We start from the raw sequence: 14,586 nt of genomic DNA on the forward strand, positions 1-14,586 counted from the left end.
TGCTGCAATTTAGTAAAACTTGTGTGAACACATATCACCATATACACACAGTGCAGTCTTAGGGAGTCTTAGAGTCACACAAAAGTATGACATGTTGATTAGAAAGATGCTTCATTTACCATTTCAGATGTATCTACTTTTCAAACATGGCTTCAGTTTTAAATGACAATGATGACACTTCATATAACCATATTAATATAGCATTTACTGCTTTTGTTTTTATTTTGATATACTTTATATGATGGTTCCACTGCAGGGGTTTACGTGTCTTGGCCAAGGACATTTTGACATGTGGCTGGGAGAACCAAGAAACTGAACCACCAGCACCAACTGAGCACATTTTGTGGATGTTAACTGCAAAAATCAACTTAACCAAGAGTAATCAGATAAATTAGACAGCTCTTCCAAAATCTTATTTCCCCTAATTTAACAAAGTATATTGTTTAACAATGTGCTCTGTAGGCTCACAGTTAAAACTGTTAAAATGAGCAATAAAGATGAATCAATTGTAGGATTACAGTTTACAAAATCTCTAAAGCATGTGAATTTTCCAACATTAGGAATTCATCCAGACATGTAAGATAATTGTTATTGACTACTCGCTATAAATCTGACAGATCTAATCAAAATCACTGCATAAGCAGCACTGAAGATAGTGGTGTGAAGTTTGAGAGATGGCCGGTAGATGGCAGTACTTCCTCAGCTTGGCAAGAAATGCAATCAAAATATACCAGGGACAAAAGGTCAAATAATACAGCAGTGTTGCCCAAGAGAGGGTCAACACATAAATATCTCGGGGGACTTTCTCAAGTGCCTAGTGTGAGATTTGCCAGAGGAAAAGCACATTTCCACCTCAGCAAAATGAAATCAGAAGCCCCTGGGATTAGACTCTGACCTGTCTGCCCCTCAATGCTGCTGAGTGATTACTGAAATATAAGAGGCTAGAAGGTGTAGGGCTGTATTAACTAAATAATGCTCTGTAGAACAAAGCTACAGAGAAATAAAAATAAAAGTTTATTTACATACTAATAATTGTTTTCGCTAACTACCTCAGTGACTGTAATTTAGTTTTCTTTTCTTTTCAGACGGTCACAGACATTCAGAGGCATTTATGGAAAGACAGGAAGAAGATAGTTTCTGCATTAATCAACAATCCTTTATATGGTACTGTATAATATAAGGCTAAATGCCAATCTTGTTTGTTTAGTGGCCAGGAATTCTTTTGGTTCGCCTTAGACCTGCATGCATTTTATTGGCTTGTGTGGGATTTGGGCAGGAAACCAGAGCTAATGCCCCCTCTCCCACTTCAAAAGGATGCCAGGCACCCTTAAATGTCATGGGGTGGTTAGAGAGTTAAAGGAGGTGGGAGGGAGGGGGATTGAGGAGTGAGAAGCTGGGGCTCGCAGGGCGAAAAAGAGAAATTCAGCCACACCAGGCTCACCTCACAGCTTATCAGTGTGTGCTGGATGTAGCTGTACCAAGGCTGCTATAAGGCAAACCAGATGCACTGTAGACTGCTCTGTGCCACTATGTGTCAGGTACAGCCTGGGTCAACACGAGGCTTCTTGGTTGTATAGGAGGAGGCTACGCTACAGTTCAAATTCGCTGCAGATGTTCCTTAGTAGCATACTGTAGAGTACAGTGGGATCCTGGTGCTCATGCCCCTCACCTGACAGCATCGTTGAAAAGGTTTGAAGGCTCATCCCACTGTATTGTATCCCACTTTTCAGATTGACAACTTGCAGTGGTTTAAAGATGGAGTATCAAAGCCCTTGAGTTTGTGTGTGTTCTTTGGGTGTGTTGGTCACTGGGAATCCCACAGTGTCTTTCTACTCTTGCCAGCACCAGTGTTTATAGGATTTTGTCTCATTTTCTCCAGTGTTAATTTATTTCCATCAAGGCAGCCATGACACATTCTCTCCTCTGCCTTCTGTGTCTGTGTGGCTTGAATTTACTGAGCTATGAATGTGTCTCCCTGTGTTTCTCTACTAAATGGAAGAATAGACCGAATTGACCTTAGTCCTCGTTGCATGATTATTTTGACAATGAGCATTATCGTGATTGTCAGTTTTTTTCTGGCACTTCCTCTCTGTGATGCTCCTCACTCTCTCCCTCAGCCTCTCACTGAGTCTGTATTTGTCTACATCCTGCTATTGCACTATTCTTTGGTTTACGATGACGTCACTATATTAGTAGACTTTCTCAGGTTTGTCACTATAGCTCAGTTGTGTCATTAGGTAAACGAACATGTTGTGGCATAGTCACCTTCAATTTCTCATGTTTATGAGTAGGAGTCTCAAATCTCCAGCTTGCCAGTATCTTACCCCTCCTTCTTGTGGCTCTATTTGGCAACCAGTAAATACCATATCTCTCATCATCTGGATTATATGGAACTCATTTGCCTTTGATTGCAAAAGCATTAGCACACAAATGTGTTGGTGACTGACCTGCAACCTTTCTCATCAGCTGACAAGCGAAACTAGTCTCATCACTTTTCCTCTCAGGCTCTTTGGACCCCAGGGGTCTGGGTCAGAGTTTGGTAGTGTTTGTGCTGTCTTTCTGTCAGACTTGTATGATCCACTGCCACTTAAGGAGGGAGAACAAGGCTGAGAAATGAGGCATTTCCGGGCCCAAGGGTTTATTCCTACAGCACAGTGGATTACATTACAATGTACAAAGGGGAGACATGACTCATTTTTTAAGAAATCCTTTGTGCTGAACAGTGATCCAGACCATCTTTGTGTCTAATCTGCAAAGAGAAAACTTGCAGATAATATACAAAGCTTTCGGACATGTCTTTACACTACTACATATTTTCTATACAGTTCCATCTGTACTTTAAGAAGGTGCCGTATGCAGAGTATTTATGAGGCTTACACTGTTGCATCCCTCAGTTAATACTCTGCTGGATGCTAAAACATAAATGCATACCAGTGGAGCAAATATATTCATGCTTTTGTTTTTTCTTCTCATTTTCACAGATACCAAAAACACGATGTAAAACAGGTGATAGCCAGATAAATAAAAACACGCGTGTTCAAAAACGTGTTTTCATGGGACTTGTTCTGTGCATACATAGAAACTGACTAAATCCCTAGTAGAAAGTTATGAACTGCACATATGATGCTTTAAATTAAAAACATGTCATATAACTCTAATGCTATTACTAACTAAACACATTTTGAGGTAAATAACTAACACGAGATGACATGGCACTTCACTTTATGTCTCATTCTACAGATAGTGAATCGTGAATCTAAAAAAAGTGAGAAAAGTTCATTCCTCCTCAACACTCTGCTCTCCCTCATATCATCATCAGATGGCCATCACCTTCCTTTGTAAAGGGGTTTCCATGGTGATCACATCCTTTTCTTGGCAAATCATTTGCATTGGATCAGGATTGAGGGTGTGCTGCAGGAGAGGAGGGAGCTGCTGGGAGTCGGGAATGGGCGGAGGCTGACGAAGGACAACAATTTGAGCAGTGGGTCCCTGCAGCAGAAGGTCAGTCAGTTCTTCCTGTGTAGAGTTTACCACCGATGCACCATTCACCTCCACCAATCTATGAGGCCAGTAACACACACACATGCAGACACATACATGCACACATGCAAATATAAATCAACAATCCTGTCTCATAACTGTTACGTTTCTGTACAACTACAGTTCCGAAGCAAATATGTTTTTCTAGGAACTTACAGTAATTGCAACCAGATAACATTTTCTGTAAACATAATGAGGAGATGCTGACATTTAAAGTAAATGGCAAGTTGCCGATGCCATTCCTAGACAAAGTACTTTCGTCCACCAAAATATCTCATGTTTAAGCACAGCATCCAGTTTGTCTGACTACAGTCTCATAAGACTTTTTAAATGGTTGTTTGGTTTGGCTAGGGTTAGAGAAAGATCATGGGCTTATTAAAGAACAGTTGTGCTTATTTACTTCTAAACCAAACCTAGACCATTCTCTAATCCTAACCAAAGTGCTGTTGTCTTAACCTGACCACACTAAGGACCTTGGAGTCAAACTCAGGTCTGTAGCATGATGGTCCTGTACTAATCTCTTTGCAACTTGCTTTCTGTAACTAAACATAACTTCATGCAGTAAAACAGAATTATCCACTGATTACATTCCCAAAAGGAATGTAATCACGTTTGTGCAGAAATTAAATTTTTAGGGAACAGGGCTGCAAAGAGACAATGTAGAAACAGTCATTTAAATCAATAAAGTCCAGCATCTTGTTATTCCATATTATAAGGTTAGAAAATATTCAGATCTACAATACTCAGAGTTTTGTATGCCTGAAAAGCTGAAAGGATTTTATATTCTTCAACTCTAATCTAGTTTAAAATGTTTTTTTGGCACCATTCTCAGTGTAGGTAAATGTGGGACAACTCTAATATGCATTTATTAAGCAACAAATGATAAAGTTGGAGTCATAAGAGAACATGAAATATTAAAACCCATTTTCAAATAGCTTCATTAGTTTTAATTCAGGGACTTTTGTATTAAGCTTTAGCTGGGTTTGACACAATTATGTCTGTATAGTTTGAGAGCGCTGGGTGTGTCATTGCTTAATCACGTGAATTTATTTAATCTGATTATTTTTATGATTCTAAGTATTAAATTACAGTGTTTGCTTGCTTGCCGGCCAATTTCTAATTTGTTTCCATGGCCACCAAGCATAGAAAGCATAGAAATACAGCAATGAAAAACAAGGCCTCTGTGAGTATTTGTCATTAAGCCTGTATAAAACAATTGGTGTAAAATGCTTTTGCATTTATTTGCATGTTACCTGTCATCAACACAAAGGTGAGAGTTGTCCACCTTGACCACCACCAGTCCACTGCCTTCTCTGTAGCGACATGTGAAGCCATAATCACCATCAGGGCCCTTGTTCTCCTGTACAAGCAGCAGCATAGCTGGACACTGTAGAGACACCAGCTGGCTGAGGCTACAAATGGCCAAACTCTTTTTCTGAGCTTTCTCCTGAATGAAAGAGCAGCAAGAAAACTTGTTCACAACTGCAACACCACACATTATTTAAGGCGTATCCCATTCGGTAACAAAATACACAAGAAGCGGTCTTTCTATAGGGCCATTTGCCTCAGGTTTTGTCCATATTAAATTTGTATAAAATGTAAATTTCAAGAAATATTTCACAATTCTGGAAACAACAGCTTATTTTCTTGTTTAGACTTAGATGAGAAGATCAATACCACTGTTGTCTGTGTCCTAAATACAGTCATGAGATGATTAACTTAGCTTAGCTTAATGTCTACAAACAGAGTAACAACTGGCTCCGTCTTCAGGTGAAAAATAAAAACATAAAAGCTGCCAACACTCACTAATTAACATGGTAAATCTGGGCTGTTTAAACAGGCAATAAAATAAAGTAAAATAAAATGACAAGTTGTGGGACAATGACTTCCTTAAGACAACCATACTATCACAACATATAACCGCAGTCAAACCACAAGAAATTCCAAAGTGTGAAACTCTGAATCATCATTCAATAAAGCTAACTTAGTTATTATAGACTTGAAATAAAATGGTGACTTTACTTCTTGAAAAAAAGCTATAAAAATAAGAGATACCGTTAAATGGAAGTCTCCAGGAGGGACAGAGTAAGGCTGGGTCAAAGCCTGGAGACCACCAAGATGTAACGATTAGCTTAGAAGGAGATCACACCACAAGTAGCTTGTTGGGATCAGAAATAACTCATGAGTCTGACCACTGAATTCCAATGCTCCCTTATCCAGCCTCTTGGCATACTCCCCCTCTCCCCCTGAATGCCGTGTGAATGCCTTGCAGCAATAGATGCCGCCTTGCCAGGGTCAAGGGTCAAAGCTAAGGCCTCTCTCTGCTCAGACAAGTGGGCCAGACAGGATATAACCACGAAACACAGCCGAAGCCCCTTGAGAAGCACACTCTTAATATCCATCATTTTACCTTGTAGCTGGCCTCAAAGTTGGACACGTTCCAAGAGTAAAAGGAATTTTCTCTTCATATTCTTCTTGTTTATCCACAAGAGCTGATCAAATCCTAATCTACCTGGTCCAGACACAGATATCCCCAGACACACCAGACACCACTAATGGATTGTTGGTAGCCAATTAAGACTCTGCTATTCATAATAGGTCACTCAGGGGCAAAATCTGTACTCATCTCTTAATTAATAATGATAAGAATGGCAGGATAAATAACAAACATCAATTAGCTGCACCATAACAAGCTACAGTATGATCTGTGAAGGGACTTAGATTCCCCCTGGAGTGTAAAATGATTGTAGGCTATACAACATGCTATAAATGCAAAGTCTAAGGATTCTCATTTCAATTATGTCATTCTGAATGTGGACGACTTGGCTAGTCTGGCGTCAGACACCTTGAACAAATTCAACCTTAGGGTAGAAAAGGGAAGACAGAGAAATGGCTGAGACAATCTGACCACATCGATCAACCACATCTCGCATCATGATTTTCTGTGGTGGACTCATGGGTATAACATGGCAAACAGATGGAGGGTTTTTCACAAAATTCAAAACATCTTCAAAGATCACGTAAAACTAAAACGTGGGTGAAACACTAAACTTAATTTCCCCTCTTTAATAGCCTGCCTAAACTTTTTGAGTTGGCTGAGTTAAACTGCTTATTTGAAATCATTTCCGCCATTTGTTGTCCTACCCTCCTCCCCTCACTCCCGCTCTGTTTCTCTTCCTCTTTTCCTCTTGACTGCTTTATTGATGCTCTACAGTTGCAAAAGATCTTGAAGATTAGACTGCAGATGATGAAATATTTCCTTATTGTCTGTAATGCGGGGCAGCCTACAAGACCAAACACTGGGCCGTCTGCTCCTTATTAGAGCAGCGACTCCATCAGTTCCCAGGCTGCTCCTCAGCTCTGACCTGTGTGTTAACTCTGATTAGGTCATATGATAAACATTAGCGCCGCTGCTGTTCCCACAAACTCAGCACCTAAAAAAGCGTGGCCCCGGGGCGGCAATGTGACACGGGGCACCTTTCAAAGCTGAAGCCGCATATGTCCTTTCATGGCACCTCGTTAGGACTTCTCCAACGGGATTAAAGAGCCACATTAAAAAAGAGGTGGGCTCCTCTGGGGATAGATGGAGATAGTTTTACACATGCCGGCCCATTTCTCCATTGCGCTCTCCCAGTGGCTTTTGTCACACACATTCCATTGTTGGTATGGTCACAGGCTCTCAGATGTCAGGGCTAAACATCATTTTCTCAGAAAAAGCACATGTTCATCCAAAGGACTGCACTCAGCCTTGTATGCCCACTCTCACAACTAAATGCACAGATTAACGATTCAAGATGAATGGAGTATTGTGTTGTCACTCAGGAGAACAGTGAAGAGAAGATCAAAGATGGTGGACATAATGGTGTAAAGTAATGGTCTACCACATCAGGAAGCGGTTACCATTCTACTGTTGGACAATTAAATGAACAAATAAGTTCCGTAGATTTTTTTTCTGTACTGTAAGTCTTTAAATATCACCGTATCACAGACTATGATCAGTGGGGAATTGTTTAAATTACACAAGTTGTTCTGATATGGTCAAAACTTTAAATTCTTTCTTCAGCAAGATTAGTATCCCATACAACACATGCTTCTCCTATAACCAGTGTTGTTTTGGTGCAAATCTCAGTTTCTCATTTATTTTTAGCAATCAAAACATTCTTTGACTGTGACTGAGCAGCTTTCCCACATATTGGTGTAACTTTGTTTTACTTGGTCCTGTCTAAAGTCCACTGACTGAGCTCCAGACTTTCAGCATATTAGTAAAATTGAGAATTAATGGCAATAATCTATGAAGGGTCATTGTGCTGCGATCAGTAGTACCTTGGCATAGCTTTCTTGTAAAGCATTTTGGAGGTGAGCCACCTGTCGGTTGAGATGTAACATAGAAATTTCCTCCTTAAAAACTTGGCAGTTGAACTTCATCTTTTCCAAGAGATGGACTTCCAACTGTCTGAATGGCAAGACAACGGGTTTCATAAAGGTCACAGGACATGTATATACATATATATGTGGTTTTAAATGTTGTAGCTACATGTAAAACTGTTTGACTTGTTTTGTGCAAATTTCACTATTCACTAAAAATAGCACATGATTTATTTTCCTTGGGGCAGCAATGCTTTAATATCTTTGACTATTACGATTAACTATATGTTCGTAGCTGGTCAGATCAATTTGGAGTTTCTTCTCCAACCGATTATCGATTGGAGAAGAAACAAGCTGTTAATTGGCAGACACTGTCCACCTACTTCTTCTGGTGAGCAGCTGAGTTTTTAGTGTCGTCTTCAAGGGTCTGCAGACTCTGCCTCTTGTCGTTCAGTCGACTTTTGACCAACTCCAGCCTCTGCTTCAGCTCAGCGGAGCTGAACCTGTCTATACTCACATCACCATCCATGTTCTTTAATTCCGAACAAAATGTTACGAGGCTGTGGTGGAGCTCCTGGACCTGTGAAGTCAAAGAGATCAACTTGTTCCTTTACATGAAGGAGGTGTGTTTAGTTGTAGTGTCTGTCTGTTTTACATTGCTCTGTTGTACATGTAGTAAAAAAGACCTGAAATATTGACCTGCAGGACGACATTCTGTAGTGAGTCCACCTGTTGCTTTAACTCCCTGATCCTCTCCTCTTTAGCTGGATGGTTCCCCTGCAAATTTTTGTTAATGTTGTTGTTGTCATTGGAGCTGTTGACTTCTAGGGTGTTTTGAGGGGCAGGACATGTTGGTTTCTCCTGTGATGCAAAAGTGTAGAATAAGCCTCTTTGTTATATGGTTTGTGTCTAGCATGCAGTAATTGTCTACAGCATCCATCGCATACCATTTTACACAAGTGCAGCTCCAACTGTCTGTTCTCTGATGGCGATGTCAGAAGACTGCCTATGTGCTGATCTGCTGAGAGCTCCTCCAATGAACCTGAATCAAAGAACATGTGTTTTATCAATGTGTGTGTTTGTGTGTGTGATTTAAAAAAACTACATCATGTAAATCATGTATTGCAAACCTTGCTTTTCTTTCAGTGTGAACAGATGTTTATCATCTGTCACTCCCAGCATTTTTATACACGATTCCATAATTTTTCCCACTGTTGTTTCCTTTGGTGTTCTAAGGTGAACTATCCGTTCCCATGCTGCATCACAACATGACAAAAAGAAGTGAAACACAGATCTAGATTGTGCATGATGTGACCATAGAGTAAGAGAATATTTTCAAGTGTACATCCTTTTATTATCACATCCACCAAATGTTGCACATTGACATTAATGTTCTTAAATTTTCTATAACATTTTAACTTACTTAATTACTCACCATTGATAGTAATCTCTATTAGCTGAGAATTGCTGTGTACCACGTACTTTTGGCATCCATTTCTATGAGATTAAAACATGTATCAGATTTTGTTATTTATTTGTTTTACAGGATATCACGATTATTGCCCCAACACTTGCCCCAGTCTCTCACTGTCTGTCCCTTTGAGCCATGTCACCACTTTCCTTAATCTCCTGCATTCGTATGGAACTTTCCTTCCATTTTCCACCCAGCCACTAGGTGACTCTATAGGTAACCTCCACTTCCAGTCATCTGACCTTCCCACAGTTTCCCCATCAGACCAGTCAGTGTATATTAACCAGATCTGTATGCTCGTTGCAAGAACATATTGATTGTGTTTCTCCAATCATGGTGTGAACTCTGTGTCCCTGTTATCTGTTAGCTGTCTGCCTCCCACAGGCTTGATCATTTTGTCCTGTAAAGTAACTTGACGGCATACCCCTGCCCACTAGTGTACAGTAATTAAAGTGTGTAACACTGTACCTCAGTGTGAGAGACCGTTGATTCATGCTCCGGCAGCTCACATGGGGAAAGGACTTAGATCTGCCCATTGACACTAATGTTGCAGTGAACGTCTCAACATTATTAGGCCCTAAAGATTTTATCACAATAAAAAAGAACAATTGAGTAAAAATCTTGTTGACATTCTGTTCTTGCAAGATGGGTAGAAAATGTTTATCCTGATAGGGTAAAAGCATACCAAGCAGAGAGTCGAGTCTCTGAGTGATGGAGTTGGGAGGATGAAGTTCATTATAAATGGCTGACAGTAGGTGCTCTCTGTCTTCTAGTGTGGTGATGTGGAGGATGTCCAAAGTGTTCTGATCTACTGATGCAATGTCTGCGCCGCATAGTTTTGTTTCTGTAAGAGAAACAACTTTTGGCAAAAAGCAAATGATGACACTTTTCATTATTAAGTGCCACTTTTGTTTTACAGGCATGTAAAAGTTGAAAGTTGGAAAACACATGATATAATACAGCCTTTTATCATCTTTTATTTACAAATAATTTCATTTTAGACAGGAGGAGAAGGAGGATCTCCTGTCTACGTCCAGAGCCACAGCCCCCAGCTTTGCTCATGTGATACCTATTACACTTTGCTTAGTCATGTATGATTTTGTGTTAATGCCAAGGCAGAAACTAAAAAGAGTGAATCTACGTTCTAAACCATGGGGAGACAGTCAGAAGAATAGGTTTTACCTCTGATGTAACGGAGACATTTCTGCAGTCCAATACTGGTAAACCACTGGCAGGTTTCATCTGTGTTCAGCTCCCCAAGAGATTTGTCCACTTGCCTGGCCACGTCCTGGGGATAAGGAGAGGTGAGGATGATTCACACTTGAAAGGCTGTATGCAAAAACCTGTTTAGTAGGAGTCAAGACATCAAGACAAAACATGATTAAACTCCAATTTGTCATAGTCTGTGTCACTGACTCATTCAAAGTAAGAATGACTGTGTTGGATATCCATGTTTCAACATATTACTGCAAATAAACTCATTTGTGAGTTTAACTGTAAACAAATGTTTAAACTAGACAAAGAAATGTTTACTTTGGCAAGAAACTAAACACAGATCCGATGTAATTGTTGCCTTAGTCACAGATAGTCTGTTTATGGTGATCCTGGGAAAAAAAAACTACAGTGTTCCCTGATGCCAGTACAGGCTTTACAAGGTGATTTTGAAGTGATTAGGTAAAATGGGGTGTCTTAGGGAAATACGTTCACAAAAAAAAAGCCTATTAGATCGTGCTTTACCGAAACCACATAAATAATCCATTGTTTCAGCCATTTTGTCTAATTTGGAGCCCCAGTGTGGGGCTTTAGTGTGAGGTGTGGCTGCTTATGATACATGTTGGCTGCATGATTCATATGTAATTGATGGTAAACCAGAGGAAAATAAGACAGCCGATAATACACCAAGATAATAGGTGCAGGACGTGTGAGCAATTTGCCTTTGAAAACAAATGTATCACTAGGGATACGAGCAATCTTGCTTGGTAAATCCTGGACGCAGAGACTAAAATCCTGAGACTATTTGCAGAGTCATTGCTTTGACAGATCAAGGGAGCTGGGAAATATAAACAGAGCATGTTCTGTAATTGCAGCAGCTCTGGGCTGTGTGCTGATGCCACCCTGAAGGCCTTGCTTTGATGGTTTACAGTACCTTCTCAGCAAAGTTTCCATTCTGATCCTTAGAAATAGGCAAATACGATGCTGCAGGAAAAGCATAAGGAAAGACACAGAAAGTACAGTGGTTTTGCATTTTATATCAGCTGGAACAGTAACATTAATCTACTTTGTTGTATTGCATAAAAAGACTCACCAACAGTTATGCGGCGTTGTCGTGGCGACCCCTCCTCTTCACAGTGTTGGTCTGTGGTCTTTGTTAAACCGTGGAATGTGGCGCTCCTGGTCAGTGTCTCCTCAAGACTGCATGAACGACTTATCGGTCTCTGACTCGTAATATATGTTTCAGTTACATTAGACTAGAATCCACTGAAGTTTATACTTTAGGTTAATGATTCTTAATACACAGTTACAGTCTTAATCAAATACAGCACATGTAATGCAATGTATAGATACATTTAAATTCATTAAGGATATTCTGTATGTGTTGACCATAGTATGGACTATGTGATACACTGAAAAAAACATCATGAGACAAGCATAGAGGCAAAAGCACAGTATTTGTACCCTTTTGTGAGGAATTGTGTCCATGCTGGCAGCATGAGGAAGCAGACAAAACTCAGTTTTTACCATGTTGTAGCAGCTGACTTCTCTGCTCAGCTCATCTGCACAGCAACAGAGAGAAAACAAGTCAACAGATGTATAGGAACACGTCCCACATAGACCTGTATTAGTATGATAAATAAAGTATTTAATATGGTTCTTGTTTTCCCCCTCGTAAAGCCAGTCTGTTCTAGACTTTTAATCCTTCTCAGGCCACCACAGCTATTTGCAGTGCATTAGCCAGTGCTGATACTGGACACAGCTAGATGGGGTAGCTTGGCAACTCATCAGACACACTAACGTCTGTCTGGTTGATGACATACTTTTCTGACAACCCAGGTTCTTTCCCACAGAAAGCACATACTCTTATATTTTCCAAATGTCACTTGGTCAGTGAGTAGATTTTTTCTTTTTTTTTTTTTTACTATCATAACAAGCCAGCGAAGTGAGGCTGAGAATATGGCATTCAAATTTGGCCCTGGCTTTGTCAAGGCAACACAACACTGTGGTATGATAGTGATAGAGCTTTCAGTCTTCACAGTACAATGTTTTAAGTTGTATACATTGACAGATTGAAGCATCAAGACCCCCCCTTTACCATTTGAACAACAAAAAAATCTGCCTACAATTTCTTAAACACATGTTTTTCATTTTAAGGGCCTGTTTCTGAAAGGCTGGTGTGACATGGACGAGGGTTTAGATGGAGTCAGAATCAGATAAGACAGAGTAATTGGTTTATGTGTGTCAACAGTGGAATCTCGTCTGGGTCCTAGAGAGACAGTGGTGTATAAGGAGGGGGGCAGCAAGCTGGCACTCTCTTCATCACCTGCCTGGTCTGTGAGTCAGTCTATGGAGGATTATAAAGTTTGGCCCACAGCTAAGGAAAGTCAGAACACGTTCCTTGCAAAACACATCTCATTGAATAGAATGGCCAGCTGAGAAAAGTGATGACCCTTTGCTAAATGTGAAAAAGTCTAGGAGCACCCTCCTTCATAACTGTGTCTTTTAAAATTAGGAGAAAGTGACATCCAGTCTCACTCTGTGACTTCTTTTCCCTGTGCATGGTAAAAGCGACACAAGATTGAGAGCTGTCTCAGAATGAAGGGTAGCAGTACACCCTCCCTAATGCAGTCATGTTCAAACTTCACACAGCCAGGAAAAGCCCAATCTAAACAAAGAAGGACAGAAAATTTTGGGCAGACTTAGGGACACAGCCTGATGTTGCCTTAAAAAGTAAATTAACCAGTAACGGAGAGATGGACATCATTCCCAGTATGAGTTGGCCCAGTCAGGACAAGTCAAAGCATGACTGAGTTCTCTCAGCCTTGACTGGTGCATGAAAACTTACTGAGCAACCTACGTTTAGTGCATGACAACCTTTGACAAACATTCACATACTGTGTACCCACCCACACACACACACACATGCACAGTGTTAATGATAAAGCAACGCTTCAAAACATTTTGTCAAAACTTTTAAACTCTTGAAAAAAAAAAATATCAGTGTATAGTTCCCAGTGGTATTGTCCTCCTCTGATTTCAAAAAAGGAAGCTCTCTGACAGACAACTGCAGAGAAAAGGCATGCTGGGTCACAGGAACCCAAAACCTGGGAACTGCCTGCCCAGCCATGCACTGGGAACACACACACAATGGCTAAAAAGGGATCCCAACAAAGGGGTTTTGCAACTCCCAAAGGAGGCGTTTGAGGTACTGTAGCCATGTCACATAATGACTGCAATTTCATCTGGATCGGCAACTGAGATCAAAACGAAGAAGTAAAACATGAGCTCAACAGCTGGATGACCTGAACCATTATCTACTGCCTTTTACCTCTCACCTGGAGTTTGAATAAACAGAACCAGAAATGTTTATATGCAGTTAATTAAATGATCAACCAATAAACATGTACCTTATAAAAACTCACCCAAGTTGTGCTCATTAAATGACAAAAGATTTATTCCAGTGTTGAAGCTCCCTGCAACAGAGATAGAAACCAAGACAACCATGTAAAACAATTGCTTTTCCTCTCTCTTGTTATTGCTTTAGATGATAGCAGTGTCAACAGTGTGTTCAGCCAAGGACATACTGTAGCCCTTTTTACAGTAGTTGTTTTAAATGTTTTTAATTTTTTATTATATACACACGACAGTTTTGTTCAGATGTGCATACTTCCATGACAAATCCAAGTTAGGTATTTTTGCCCACCTAGATTTAACATTGTGGAGCTGTCTGACAAAACTTTAAGACATTTTGGTATGATTTGTATTTTGTAAGCAACTATATAGTCCCAAATAAAGACTCACTTTTCTGATGGTACTCAGGGAGAGGAGCCACCCGGTAGGTGCTATTTATGAACCCGGCCTTTTTCCCTTTATCCCGATCTTTAGATGGCTCAGTCTCTTTTTCTTCTCTAAACTGATCACTTATATCCTCTTCAGACTCAGCTGTACTATCAGCACTAACATTATTCCCCACCAGTGTGGAACTCTCTTTAAAG

At 40.2% G+C, this 14,586-nt stretch overlaps 1 protein-coding gene across 2 annotated transcripts; it reads right to left on the reverse strand.

Annotated features, from left to right (window-relative positions):
• Positions 1 to 2,628: 2,628 nt before the first annotated feature.
• Positions 2,629 to 14,064, reverse strand: LOC137102758 (uncharacterized). Of its 2 annotated transcripts, XM_067482586.1 has the most exons (14): positions 14,014 to 14,064; positions 11,682 to 12,150; positions 11,523 to 11,572; positions 10,559 to 10,664; positions 10,062 to 10,220; positions 9,845 to 9,953; positions 9,341 to 9,402; positions 9,036 to 9,161; positions 8,853 to 8,947; positions 8,605 to 8,766; positions 8,289 to 8,485; positions 7,864 to 7,993; positions 4,794 to 4,987; positions 2,629 to 3,559 (listed from the first exon to the last, which is right to left on the reverse strand). In XM_067482586.1, the coding sequence occupies exons 6-14, from the start codon at positions 9,910 to 9,912 to the stop codon at positions 3,316 to 3,318; spliced, it is 1,278 nt and encodes a 425-aa protein (XP_067338687.1). In that variant the 5' UTR covers positions 9,913 to 9,953; positions 10,062 to 10,220; positions 10,559 to 10,664; positions 11,523 to 11,572; positions 11,682 to 12,150; positions 14,014 to 14,064; the 3' UTR covers positions 2,629 to 3,315. The 2 variants fall into 2 exon arrangements, with proteins under 2 accessions (XP_067338687.1, XP_067338696.1); XM_067482595.1 differs by lacking the exons at positions 11,523 to 11,572; positions 11,682 to 12,150; positions 14,014 to 14,064 and having other exon boundaries at positions 10,559 to 10,750.
• Between the last annotated feature and the right edge of the window lie 522 nt (positions 14,065 to 14,586).

Source organism: Channa argus, chromosome 1, assembly GCF_033026475.1.
Source record: "Channa argus isolate prfri chromosome 1, Channa argus male v1.0, whole genome shotgun sequence".
NCBI classification, from domain to species: domain Eukaryota; kingdom Metazoa; phylum Chordata; class Actinopteri; order Anabantiformes; family Channidae; genus Channa; species Channa argus.